The 12176-nt window shown below is 42.0% G+C and overlaps 1 protein-coding gene across 7 annotated transcripts in view; it reads right to left on the reverse strand.

The window, feature by feature from the left end:
* acaca (acetyl-CoA carboxylase alpha) overlaps positions 1–12176 on the reverse strand; it is a 39850-nt gene that overhangs the window by 9711 nt on the left and 17963 nt on the right. For 2 of the 7 annotated variants that reach the window (XM_069700551.1, XM_069700549.1), the window contains exons 28-44: positions 11159–11182; positions 10561–10710; positions 10016–10159; positions 9815–9917; positions 9622–9729; positions 9485–9541; positions 9157–9201; positions 7424–7465; positions 6629–6844; positions 6299–6454; positions 5983–6207; positions 4964–5119; positions 4714–4860; positions 3998–4267; positions 3562–3659; positions 3286–3406; positions 1983–2093 (exon numbers count right to left, since the gene is read on the reverse strand). In XM_069700551.1, the coding sequence (XP_069556652.1) occupies positions 1983–2093; positions 3286–3406; positions 3562–3659; positions 3998–4267; positions 4714–4860; positions 4964–5119; positions 5983–6207; positions 6299–6454; positions 6629–6844; positions 7424–7465; positions 9157–9201; positions 9485–9541; positions 9622–9729; positions 9815–9917; positions 10016–10159; positions 10561–10710; positions 11159–11182 (2173 nt within the window). The remainder of the gene's footprint in view (positions 1–1982; positions 2094–3285; positions 3407–3561; positions 3660–3997; positions 4268–4713; positions 4861–4963; positions 5120–5982; positions 6208–6298; positions 6455–6628; positions 6845–7423; positions 7466–9156; positions 9202–9484; positions 9542–9621; positions 9730–9814; positions 9918–10015; positions 10160–10560; positions 10711–11158; positions 11183–12176) is intronic. The other 5 variants (XM_069700554.1, XM_069700553.1, XM_069700556.1 and 2 more) reach the window with 3 other exon arrangements.

Genomic DNA, 12176 nt, shown 5'->3' on the forward strand with positions numbered 1-12176 from the left:
AAACTATGTTGTGCATCACTAGCCGACAACAAGAGGTGGTGTCGGGACTGTGTGACTGGGCTCGGCGAGATCACCCTGAAACACAGACATGCTGGGCGACAGCATCCTCGTCAATACAGGTGATCAACAGCCAGAAACCTCTCCATCACAGCAGTCACAGGTTGGGGGCAGCATCTGCTTCTCTTCCTACCAGATGGTGTGCTTTAACACATGCCCCTTCACAACCAAGATTTGTATTCAAAATGTTATACATTTAACCGGCTTGTATGCATTTTTGTTGTCATGTATTCTGACGCGTACAGCAATTTCTGTTCCAACTGATGGATGGATAAGATGGAAGCTACCAAACTTCTTTTGTCGTCACGTTGCTCCTTTGCCAATCTGAAGCCATAAAACCTCCCTGCCAGCCCACCCTATTTTCATAAGCGGCCGAGAACAGGTGGCAGGGCCCTGACATGGTTCCATAAAAATCAGAGAGGAACTCAGTCCCTACCCTCCGCGCTCACCTTTTCAGCCATCATTTACTTTCTTTATTACCATTAATGGTTATGTATCTGCCCACAAATCTGGGGCACTCTCCTAAAGCTGTCAGGGAAGCTGGCGGCCCCGAGAAACATTGCAGTCACCTTGACATACACAAAACCCCTGTGCCTCTGGCCATCGGCAGCTTCATTAAGATTCCACGGCAGGGGGAAGAAGAGGAGGAGGAGCAGCGGGAGACGACTGGGAGGAAGAAAACAAGAGGCCAACTGGTAGTAACAGCTCACTGGGGTATTTGTGCGAGTAGTTACTATTCAGTCCCCATGAAAATATGAGTGCTTTTCAGCAGCTAATGAAATGATGATCTCTGGGTGGCAGGCTCCTGCTCTCCATTAAGTTTCAGTTAAGAGCCAGGAAGCCACATGATGAACAAGGAGGGAAAAAAACTACACTACTTCTCATTGAAATCACTTTTTCAGGATCTTCAAATAAACAGTGTCTTGCAAACAATTGATATATTGCTATGCATCACTACAACAATACTCATTGTGGACATTTTTCAGTAATCATTATGATTCTGCTCCCACAAATGGAGCTAAAGACTGAGGCCATCTAAAAACAATTGAGCCTCCAGCCAATAGGTACGCCATCATTGGGCCATTTGCATGGCTTGTCATGCGGCGATCGTTCATCTAATTTGAAATGGAGTCATCTTAATGCACTGACAAGGACAGAGAATGGAAAGCAAGACAAGAGGAGGTAGTGAAGCGTGCAGACGCGCGCGCGCGCGCGCGCACACACACACACACACACACACACACACACACACACACACACACACACACACACACACACACACACACACACACACACACACACACACACACACACACACAGGCCAATCAACTGTACGCAGAAAAACAATCTGCATCAGCAAAACTTTTCATTTTGATTAAAAACAAATGATATGGCTGTCCTGCACTGCAGCCTCTGGCATGTCACTCTATTTCTATGCAAATACAACTTCATGGTTCGCTTTCAATTATTCCACTTTGAGTGGCAGGCAGGCCCGAGGCTGGGATCGGAGAGGGAATCCTAGTAGAACAGAGCGAGGCAGAAGGAACGTGCCTCAAAATTGCCTGATCAGCGAGTTGGAACAAGCCTCGAGATCACGGTACACTTTTCTAATTTTGTTTCTTTGACGTACACACACATCATCCTCCTCTTATTTTATTTTTCAGAATCTATAGTATTGTATTTATTCACCATAAAAAAAAAGAACAGAAAATCCAGTTATAATGTTTTGTTTTACTCGCGTGTTTTGCTTCCTCTCATAATAGCTGAAAAATTTAATAGCCAACTAATGAAGGTTTTTAGAGATTTTCTCATTAAAATGCAGATGTATTAATTGTGTGAATTTAAAGACAGCTCATTTGGTGCTCGTTCTGCGTTACAGGAGGAGCACAGTGCAATAAATATCTATTTATTCTAGATCATTTTACCTTGTTAAGAGCTCCAGCTCCAGTTAGGATGATGTGAGAGTTGTCCACTTGGATGGTCCTCTGTCCAAGCCTCACCAGGTAGGCCCCGATACCGATGGCTCGACATGTGACCTGCGGGACAAGACAAGCATCTTAAAGGAAAAATTCGCCATTTTTTAAGTTGATGTCCACCCAGTGTTGCTGTTATATGTGGTCAGCTAAAGCAATAGTTTCCTCAGTGAGTGTTATTTTTTCGCTAGCGGAGCTGTGCCTACATGTACCAGGATGCATAGCGCGCAAGAGTCTGATGTCTAACCACCTAATTCTTTGGCTCCATTTGCCAAGTTTCTCTTATTGTAGCACCCATTGAAGAAAAAAAAAAAGAAAGAAGTAAGCAGCCAGATGATATTGTCTGCAGAGAGCAAAAGAAATGAATGCCGGTTCGTAATCAGGAAGCTACTAGTACTGATCATATACTGTAACGTGTAAACAACAAAACACAGTATTAAGTGTCACTCAGTGGTCATCTGCTCTCTCAGTCCTCTTGGTTTTAGTTTTTAGTTCATTTTTTTTGTCCTAAAGAAGTTCTCCAGAACACGTCAGTTCAAGTGAGTAGAAAACTTGAATGCATTGTAACGCACACACGGCTCCCTTAGTTAGTGTTGGTGGCAGCATCTAACTAAAACAGGCCATTTCAATAATTCAGTCCCTGTTTAGAACAAATTGGAGGGCAATTTGAGCAAAGGCACCAGCAGGCACTGTTTTGTCTGCAGCTTAGTTTCTGGATGGTCTCCACCGACCATATCCTCCTGCACAGTTAATGCAGCTGCAACATTGGCCCTTTCACGATAAATATTATGACAGCATACTTTGTAATATCCGAGCCAGCCAAAACACTGTATAATGTATCCTCGTTCATAACTTGCTCCGTGCTCATATTAAAAAAGAAAAACCTAGGTTGTTGCAGCACAAGCAAAAAGAGCTGGCTTTTGTTTAGGTGCAGCATCTAGAGCGCCCTCTGCTAACCGAGACATTGTTGTTCTGGCCACCAACTAGGTCATTGTACACATCAAATGACAGCGCTGGTGCCAGAAGAACAACAGATTTAGCTTGACTACATTTATCATCATCCACAAAATAAGTGGCAAATGATCTTTTCAAGACATGAAATATGTGCAAAGTAACCACATGCCAGCTGATCAGCTTTATGTATGAAGTAAGTCTTTGTCTTGAAAAATCCCACTAGTGTACAGCTCAAACTAAGGAGCAGACTACATGTATGACTGGTTTTTTTTTTGTACACAAGTGCCCACTTCAGTCTTACCAGGTTCATGGTGATGATCTCATCATAAGCCAGAGAGGATTCTCCGGCGATCATTCCAGACCCTTTCAGATTCTCCACACCCAGCCCTTCATCTTTTCCTATGATGTCAGTGATCTTGTACCTGCATGACAACACACATATTTACAAAGAGCCAGATATACCCCCCACCCCAATAGCTTTCCACTTGTCATGTTGTCTGCTGTTTGAAGCTCACAAGGTTACAACAGTGATGTATACTTGACCGACAGACTCGTTTCCTGTGTTAAAAAAATGTACCTGGATTCTCCTCCATCTTCTACGTGTTCGCAGTGCACAGAGTTTAGAGCTGAAACCTTCTTGTAATCCTGAGGTGTGAGGTAGAGATACTTGAAACCCTGTAGGGGACATACATGTTGACAGTTTAATTACAACAAACAATGACGCAAAAGACAAAAAGTCATCACATATTTTGAAAGGCAAAAATATGTCCCCCTACATTTTAAGTAAAGAACAGATTAATGTTTGTGCCAATAAACTAAACAGCCATCAGGTGGATGTTTGAGGTAATGACAGCGATTGGGATTACTCTTAAAATTAAAACGTTTTCTCACTAAAACAAAATCGAAGTACCGATTGCTGGATTTCAGTTAGTGAACCTTAAAACAGTTACATCAAATTGAAAATGAAAGAAGCCTTCAGGTACAGCGTCATGTGACTGAGACTGCTGGCTGACCTTATAAGGGTCAGCTAGATCCTGCCAGGCCACGTGGAACATGTGTCTGATCTCCTCTGCCAGGCCGATGCGGGCGCCACTGTTGGCTGCAATGTAGATTCGAGGGATGCCGCTCTCCCGGGACATCTCTGAGGCTCGCAGGAACAACATGTCCTCCTGCGGGCCGAACGAGCCGATCTTGTGTGTGATGTCGTTGCTTATGACGATGATCTCACGTCCCGCTGGGTACTCTGGAGTTCGAAGGGTCATCCGCCATGCCACCATACCGATCTGGATATACAATACAGAGGCACTTTAATAAAATAAATACAGAATATTGTTCAATAAATATATTTTAAATGCTCTATTTGATGATTTTTTTTTTTTTTTTTTATATATAATTTTGAGGGTGTACAAATTGGCTCAAATAATGTTGCTGAAAAGACTGGCTGATTCAGAGAGCAGCATTTTATCTTTGGTAGAGATAGACGTATTCGATTTAGGTATTATTTCTTAATGCGCACTGTTCTATTTAATGATACAGTAGACTTTGGCTTAAAACAATAAAGTATTTAACAAGCAATCCAGAACCCAACCAAAGAAACACAGAGACACCTACAGAGTGAAAAGGAAACTGCACATTTTGAAACAGCATGTGGATAGATAAAGAAAAAGGTAATTTCTTATTTTTCAATGTGTATATTTAAGTAAAAAAAAAAGAAGCTTAAAACACTGACTTCATTGCCCCCTGGCAGTCGGTTCATCTGCACCAGCTGATCCTGGGCGTCGAGCACCAGCTCAGTGAAGGTGAGCAGCTCAGAAGGAAGAGGGCATTTGGGTAAGTGGGCGTAGGCCTGACTGGCGTGCCAGAGCTTTTTCAGAGCCTGAAAGATTAAATTAAATGGTTAGAATAAAATAAAATCATGTACCATTTAGTTATTTTTAATTGGAAGCTGAGGCCAATGTTCAAAACGTATGTTTTGGTACCTGTCTGAACATTTCTGGAAAGTCGTAGACATAGGTGGTGCCTAGAGATTGTGCCTGGAAGCGCTTGGACTGCAGCAGGTCCTTGGTGACGTAGGGTGTGTTGATGAGCATGCCATGCAGGGGGCCTTGCTTGTCTCCATATGCTTGGAACATAATCTGGAACCAAGGGATGAAGGGAGTCACTTTACAGATATACTGACCTCTTTAACAACCTTGGCATTAGGAAAACAAAAAGGATGATTTTTAAGCATGATGGTTATTATGACAATGATCATTTCTCACAGCCGCTGCACTGACACAACTTTGATGAATACAAAGCATCTGATTGTAAGTGTACAATGCTGGAAGTATAGTATTTGTGTTTTGGTGAATAAGGCCAACAACATCCTAAAAAAGCTCAACAACATGCCTTTGTAGATCAGAAGAATTCCACTCCACACTAACAACTACACTTCTTGTTGTAACCTTCCAACATTGTGCAGTATTTTCCTGAATCTCATCTTATTAAACAATTAAAGGAAATGCCACAGGTTCTGTCTCAACCTTGTCTACAAACTTCAAATAGAAAACTCATAAAATACCTATCACATTTACTGTTATGGAACTAATAAAGCAACAAAAGAAAAAAGGAGAAAAATAACATGCAAAATGTCATCGTTTCATGTAGATTTGACCTATTTACTTCCTGTTGAATGTATGGAAGTGAGGGTGAACAGATGAATGAATGGATGGCTGGATGGATGAACTATAACTTACCTGGTCTGCTGCGAGAAGACACATATTACTAAAAAACAATTGTCCACCAGGCTAAGGGCAAGACACCAAACTGGATCTCTCCTCCAAATTAATAAAAATGTAAGCGTTTATTCTAATGTGTAAAAATGACCAATTCTATATTCAACTTTACAAGAGTGTCTGATAAATTGCACTGGGGGAGCTGAGGTTTCCAGGATGGAGCTGAAACCCTTTGCCAGACTGGACAATAAGCAGATGAGATGGAAGATGTGTGAGTGCCCCACCTGTCGGTCTTTGGGCCCCACCTGTCCCGTTCGGGAGTCAGTGACCTCCTTGTACAGGCTGATGTCCAGGTAGTAGCCTGATTCGTTAGTAAGGAAGAGGCGAATGGGGATTTGCTTCCCCGTCGGAGTCAGGCGGATGTTAATTTTCAGTTCGGCCTGCAGGACGCGCAGCTTCCACAGACGGCTGCCGTAACGCATCACCATGGAGCGCACAGACTCCTCGATCTGAAGTTTGTGGGGGGAGAGAGTAGTAAGAGGCAAACTCACTGATCATAATGCGTTCTTAGGTATGTGTGTGTGGGATTGTTTCACAAACCTTTGATGGGTCCATGATCACCGTAGGGACAAAATTGAGGAAGATGTGGTTGCAGTCAGTCCGTACAGTCGTGTTGTTGAAAGCCACCTCCAGTTCATCCATCGCTTCCAGCAGCAGACGCTCGGCTTCATTGTGAAGGTATTCAAAGGAGGCCTCCTAACAAAGGGACACAACAAAATAATGGTTAACAAGGGCAGATATGACTCATTTTGGGGATCAAATAATTAAAGAACATATGGATCTTTGTGGAAAAATCTCAGAAGAGAACAAAAAATTGCAACTAAACGGAAACGAAATGCAGAAAGGTTCCTTGTTGTTTTGTATTCTCACCTTTGTGACCAGATCAGAGTGGCGGATAATGGCTCGGACAAAGAAGCGGTAGTCTGTAACCTCTGTGCCCACCTCCACGCGGGCTGCACCCAGGTACAGGTGCATCTTGTGATTGGCACACGGGATGGCAGTCAGGGCAAAGTTGCGCATGCGGTTGAGCTCCAGCTGAAACGCCAACGCCGGCTCCAAATGACGATAGATCCTGTCCTCCTCAAACTGTCAAGAAACAGGCGGGGAAAAAACATCACAAACAGCAACACCACACAAAACAGCTCTTCTCAATTTAGGCTTTCCCACCAACATCTCTCACTTTAACACAAGTAGTTCAATTTGGCAAAGTCATGAGTCCTTAGTGGGTGTAAGAGGGGACAGGCGCCTGAAAGCCACACACTGTATTAAGTGAATGAAACCGTGGGCAATCTCAATCTCAGAAAGCTGCTAATGGGTGTCATTTCTCTTAAATGGGAGACGTAATTAAAGAGTTCATTACTTTAATGAGTTTTAGTGCCACCGTTGTAGTGAAACTACCGGGGGTGGCGGAAATGAAGAGCCATCACTGACTGCGAGGGAATGAAATTCAGCATTGTTGTGGTGAGGGGTGGTGATGGTCAGTCTGGTTGGTTTTTGAATTTTTGAGTTTCTTTTCAATGCCACAATGAAACATACAGGATACGCCTTAATATTTTCCACTTATGGTCATTTATATGGACCACTTCAATTTGAGTATTCAAATAAAAAAATGTTAAAGAGTGATGAATGACATGTTACCTGATATGACACCATGTCCACACCTACCTTGTCTCTGGCACGGAATGTGAAGAATTTGGGGAATTCCCTCTGTGAATAATAGTGAGATAAAGACAGAAAGAAAAAAAATATGTCAACATAATGTTCATAACAAAAAGCTTGAGAAATCAGTTAGACACACACCAACTATAAACCTAATGACAGCAGGTGGAAACAAGCTGTTCTGGTCTTTGTTTAAATTGCTCCACGGTTGAGTATTAAGCAGTGATGGTCGGGACCTTGTTCTACATGCAGTGAGCCCTGTGCTCTTTTACTGCAGTAATTTATCTATCAAGACATCAGCGTGTATTCACTCAGACAGCATCCCTCACTCTGCTAATGAATAAAACATCTCCTTTCCTCAGAGACATGTGATCCTCTGAATAATGCCTGCTAACCCTGTTTTGACGTTATCAGATGAAGTGTCCCACTTGCCAAAACAATGCCAGACCGATTGGAGATGCTCTCGTCAACTCTCAGCCTACATGATGATGAGAGAGTTGCAACAGTACACACTGGGAACCTCCACAGCCATGACACTGTGATTGCATATCATATTCCCCCTCCACAATACAGTGAACTGAGGAAAATTTTTTTTTTTTTTTGGATGCATAATGGTGCAATCTCTCCATGTAACAGGGGCCGGCAAGATTATGGTGGCATTAGTTAGCATGATTAGATGTCATCAGAGACTGTGGTGCCATCAAAAGACAAATCAAAGCCTATTGTCGAAATGACAGAAGAGGCGAAGGAATCGGGCATTTCTCTAAATTTAATCCTGCCCTAAATCCCCGTCATTACTGCTGTCATCTGAATGTTAGTGGCTGCTCTCTTGATAATAGGTCAAACTTGGGAAGATAGATGCTGCGCTGTGTATAAAAGCACATCAGCAAGGGAACTAAGCTCCCATAACTGGGGGTTCAGCTTTGACCTTGCTATCCATGTGTGTTCACATTACTGCATGCCATTTACAAAATGAAAAAATGTGTGATGTCATGTATCCAGTGATGGGGGTTTAATGGTATCTAGGAAAACTGGCTAAAAAAAGGTTGCCAACCTAACCCTTTATTGATTAAGATACATTTTGTTTATTTAAGATGGCACAACCAAGTAGCATCGCACAGCGATTTCTCCCATTGGTTTGTTAACTGCCGTTTTGAAGCCTCAAGTTTGGCATTTTGAGGGGTGGATGTTACTACCGGAGACTTGACACACCCACAATCAGGCCTAATATCTAATTATTAGAGAATTATTTCCAGAAGAACTACCAGAAAACTGATCAAAAGGAATGAATTGAGTGATTGAGATCATAATGATAGTAATTTAACAGACTTTTTATCTTTATCTTTTAGAAGTTGATGCTTTTTGAATGGGAATCTATGGAGTCAGAGGCATTTTGGAGCCAGCCCCTAAGGGCTCTCAGTGGTATTGCACTTAGAGGCACATCCTCATGTCAGACCCGGAAGCTACATCCACTTTTATATTCAGTCTTTGGGCAAAACAGAGTTGAATAAGATTCCTCCTGAAATCAAGGAGTTGCGGGATGCACTGTCATTTGAGCTCATTGGTCTGCCTTCTATCAATAGTCTCTTATTAAATAAGTGGTATTTTGCAGCTGCCTCTCTAGATATCTAACGCTCACTTCCTTGGTAGGATGGGTTTGAAATGGTGTTTGTTTTTTTTGTTTTTTTCACAAAAGCAGTGATACTTGTCCAGATTTCTTTTTGTCCTCATCTACTTACATGAAACCTTTGGTCCACCTCACAGTTGACTTGCTTCCTGAAATCCTGCCATCAAAAATGCAGCAAAAGCAAGGCATGCAGAAAGAGATACAGAGACAAAGACAAGCTAAATTTCAAATGCAAATTATCATTTTTAAAATGATCACAGTAATGTCAGTCCATGTGAATGCTGATAAAATGTTAGTAATTACAAAAAGAAAGATTAAAGATTCAGTTAATTTGTAACATTTTGTTACATGTGATTCAAAACTGATGAATCTGTGACATGCAAGGCAGCAGATTGTGGAGACAGCTGGTTGTCAAAGTAAATATTAACTAGAACTCTCACCTTCTGAGCAACAAGGAAAGTCAGCCTTCGGATGCCGTGTTCAAACAGCAGAGATTTCTGAAAGGAGGAAAATGTCAGCATGACTTGATCTTTTTTTTAGCGATCTGAAACATTTAAGAGAAACAAACAGCTCCCACCTTTGAGTGAGTGAACTCCCGGAACATGGCTGCCAGACCATCGTCCTCAATGTCGCTGTCAGTCTTTATAGCCACGTTCAGGATATGGATGGGCTCATCCTGGACACCCTTGACGACAAAGCAAATACACAATTAATACTAAGTTAGACTTTCATGCAGTTTTGTGACTGGCAGAGAAGTCTGTTCTCATCACCTTGTTGTCCTCTTCACCGTACAGGACGGGATTGCCTCCCTCTGGGAAGGTTGGACTCGGGGGAGGAGAGTCAGAGAAGCAGCTCAACACGTCTGTTATGTTCCTGCAAAGGAAAGAAAATCACGCAACCCGTCAGTCAAACTGTATTGTCAGCGTGTACCAAAATAGCCAAATTCAGAAGTCTATTACACAAAGACTTACCTTGTGAACTCCTGGAAGGAGCGGAACGAGACCATGGCGCCCATACGCTGACAAGGTGGTGTAAAAGATGTGTCAAGCAGGACATCACTCACACTGGCCACATGCACCATGCCGTAGTGATTCAGGTTGGATGAGAATGACATCCTACGGTGTTGACAGAGTACAGTTCAAATTGGAATCTGCTATACTGCTAGCCTGATTTGACACAATGTCCCCAGCCCCAAAACCTTGGAAGCCTCATGTGGTAATCGTAACAGACTCTTTGCAATAAAAACTGAAGGAGGTTCAAATATAAAAAGCAAGTGGCTACCCATTGAAGTGAACACAGTGGAAGTAAATACAGAGTGTGCAAGTCGATTTTCCTTGTTTTAATTAAACCAACATGTAGTGTGACAAAGAAGTTGACAAAAACAAAGAAACATAAAACCACCGATAGACATAAATATTCCCATTTCATTTTAGTGAGTGTTAGTCCTTTGATTGTAAGAAGGGGTCCCAGAAGTTGCACCCACTGTTAGCATTCAAAGAGGTTTTGGGTCTCAAACCTGTCCAAAGATTCCAAATCTGAGGCATTTCTCTTCTCAGCACTATCATCCTTAGATTCACTAGCTTGTGCTTTAATGTCCTGGGCTTTAGTTTCCTCTAATTTAGTGTCCGGTGCTTTTACATTGTCCATGAAGGGAGAAGAGAATTTCCTGGCAGGACAGTCAGAGGTTTCAGTTCCAACAGATTTGCACAGGTGTACAACACTTCTCCCAAAATATTATTGGATTATTTTACGGCAATATTACATCCCATGGTTTTCCAAACCGCCACAATACTGGAGCAGTAATAGTTAGGAATATAACACACACAAGACACTCTCTCACACACACACACACACACACACACACACATACACACACACGCACAAATATTTTATACAAAGGTTGAATGCCATGGGCCATGCTGTTGTCAGTAACAATAAGAAACATTGCACTTATCAATCAGACTTCACTTGAGTCACTAAATCTGTTTCCTTTTAGGAAATTTCAAAAAGAAATGCAGAACCCAATTAATTCATTTCAACTTGAATTATGGATTTGCAGCTAGTTAATCTACAGTCACCAATAGTCTATGCAATAAAAATAATGTTTACAATACCTGTTAAGAGTGGGGATGTTCCCTCTGCAATCAAACAACATTGGATACTAAGTGGTTAGTGTCAGGCATCAGGAGAGGAAGACAGTCAAGGTGGAGCAATTTGTGTGTATGTACACGTGTGTGAGCATGTTTGTGTGTCCTTTAACGTTTTGTTGTGTTCATCATTGTTTAATGGATGCGATGAATGTAAAAATGGAGGATTAATTAAAGGGAAAAGGTTTGAACGTCCAGCAATGAACACGCATTTCACTTCCTGACTGCTCCCTTTATAACATGCGTCATGTTCCTTATCCTCTGAACAAAGACAGAGGATTGTTTCACACTCTCATGCTGTCTTGTAGTTCACATTAATGAGACACACATGAGGGTTAATTTACATGCAGGAAATCACAAGCATGCAATTGAATGAGTTAATGATGGCATTCGCAGGACTTCTACAACTAACTGTGCAAACAAACTGCACTCAACACAGCAAAGGAAAACACAAATGCGGCAAGCGAATACACTAAAACATACACACGCCCAACCAAAGTCAAACTGGACACAGGTGGGATGCAAAAAACCCCAAAAGTGAGTGCAACAGAAATACCACAGTACTGTGTCTGTTACAAGCTGTTTTAAATGCTGAGCATGTACAAGACAAATACCGACTGTGTCTCTGGTTTTTCTCTGATTCTCAACTTTTACGTGGCACAAGAGCATCTTTATGTTTTCTAAGTGAATTTACAAGTATTTTTTAAGTCTTCCACAATACCTTGCACATGAGGAGCATTTAGAGGGAAAACAAGGACACACTGCTGGGAATGTTGGGGAAGGACCGTGGCACCATGGATGACATCGAGACAAAACAACTTATCTCATTATCATTATCATTGACTTTGATATTCATCTTATAATAGTTTCAATACAAAAAGCAAGTCATTTCCAGATGTTGGAGTGACACCGCCACCTCGACAGACTCCTACGCAATCGACTAATGCAGTAGTAGATTTGAAAAAGACATAAAAGCACGCGGATC

Source organism: Brachyistius frenatus, unplaced genomic scaffold (genome assembly GCF_029030835.1).
Source record: "Brachyistius frenatus isolate BFR_SWC_R1_liver_20210118 unplaced genomic scaffold, ASM2903083v1 Contig_34, whole genome shotgun sequence".
Lineage (NCBI taxonomy): Eukaryota > Metazoa > Chordata > Actinopteri > Embiotocidae > Brachyistius > Brachyistius frenatus.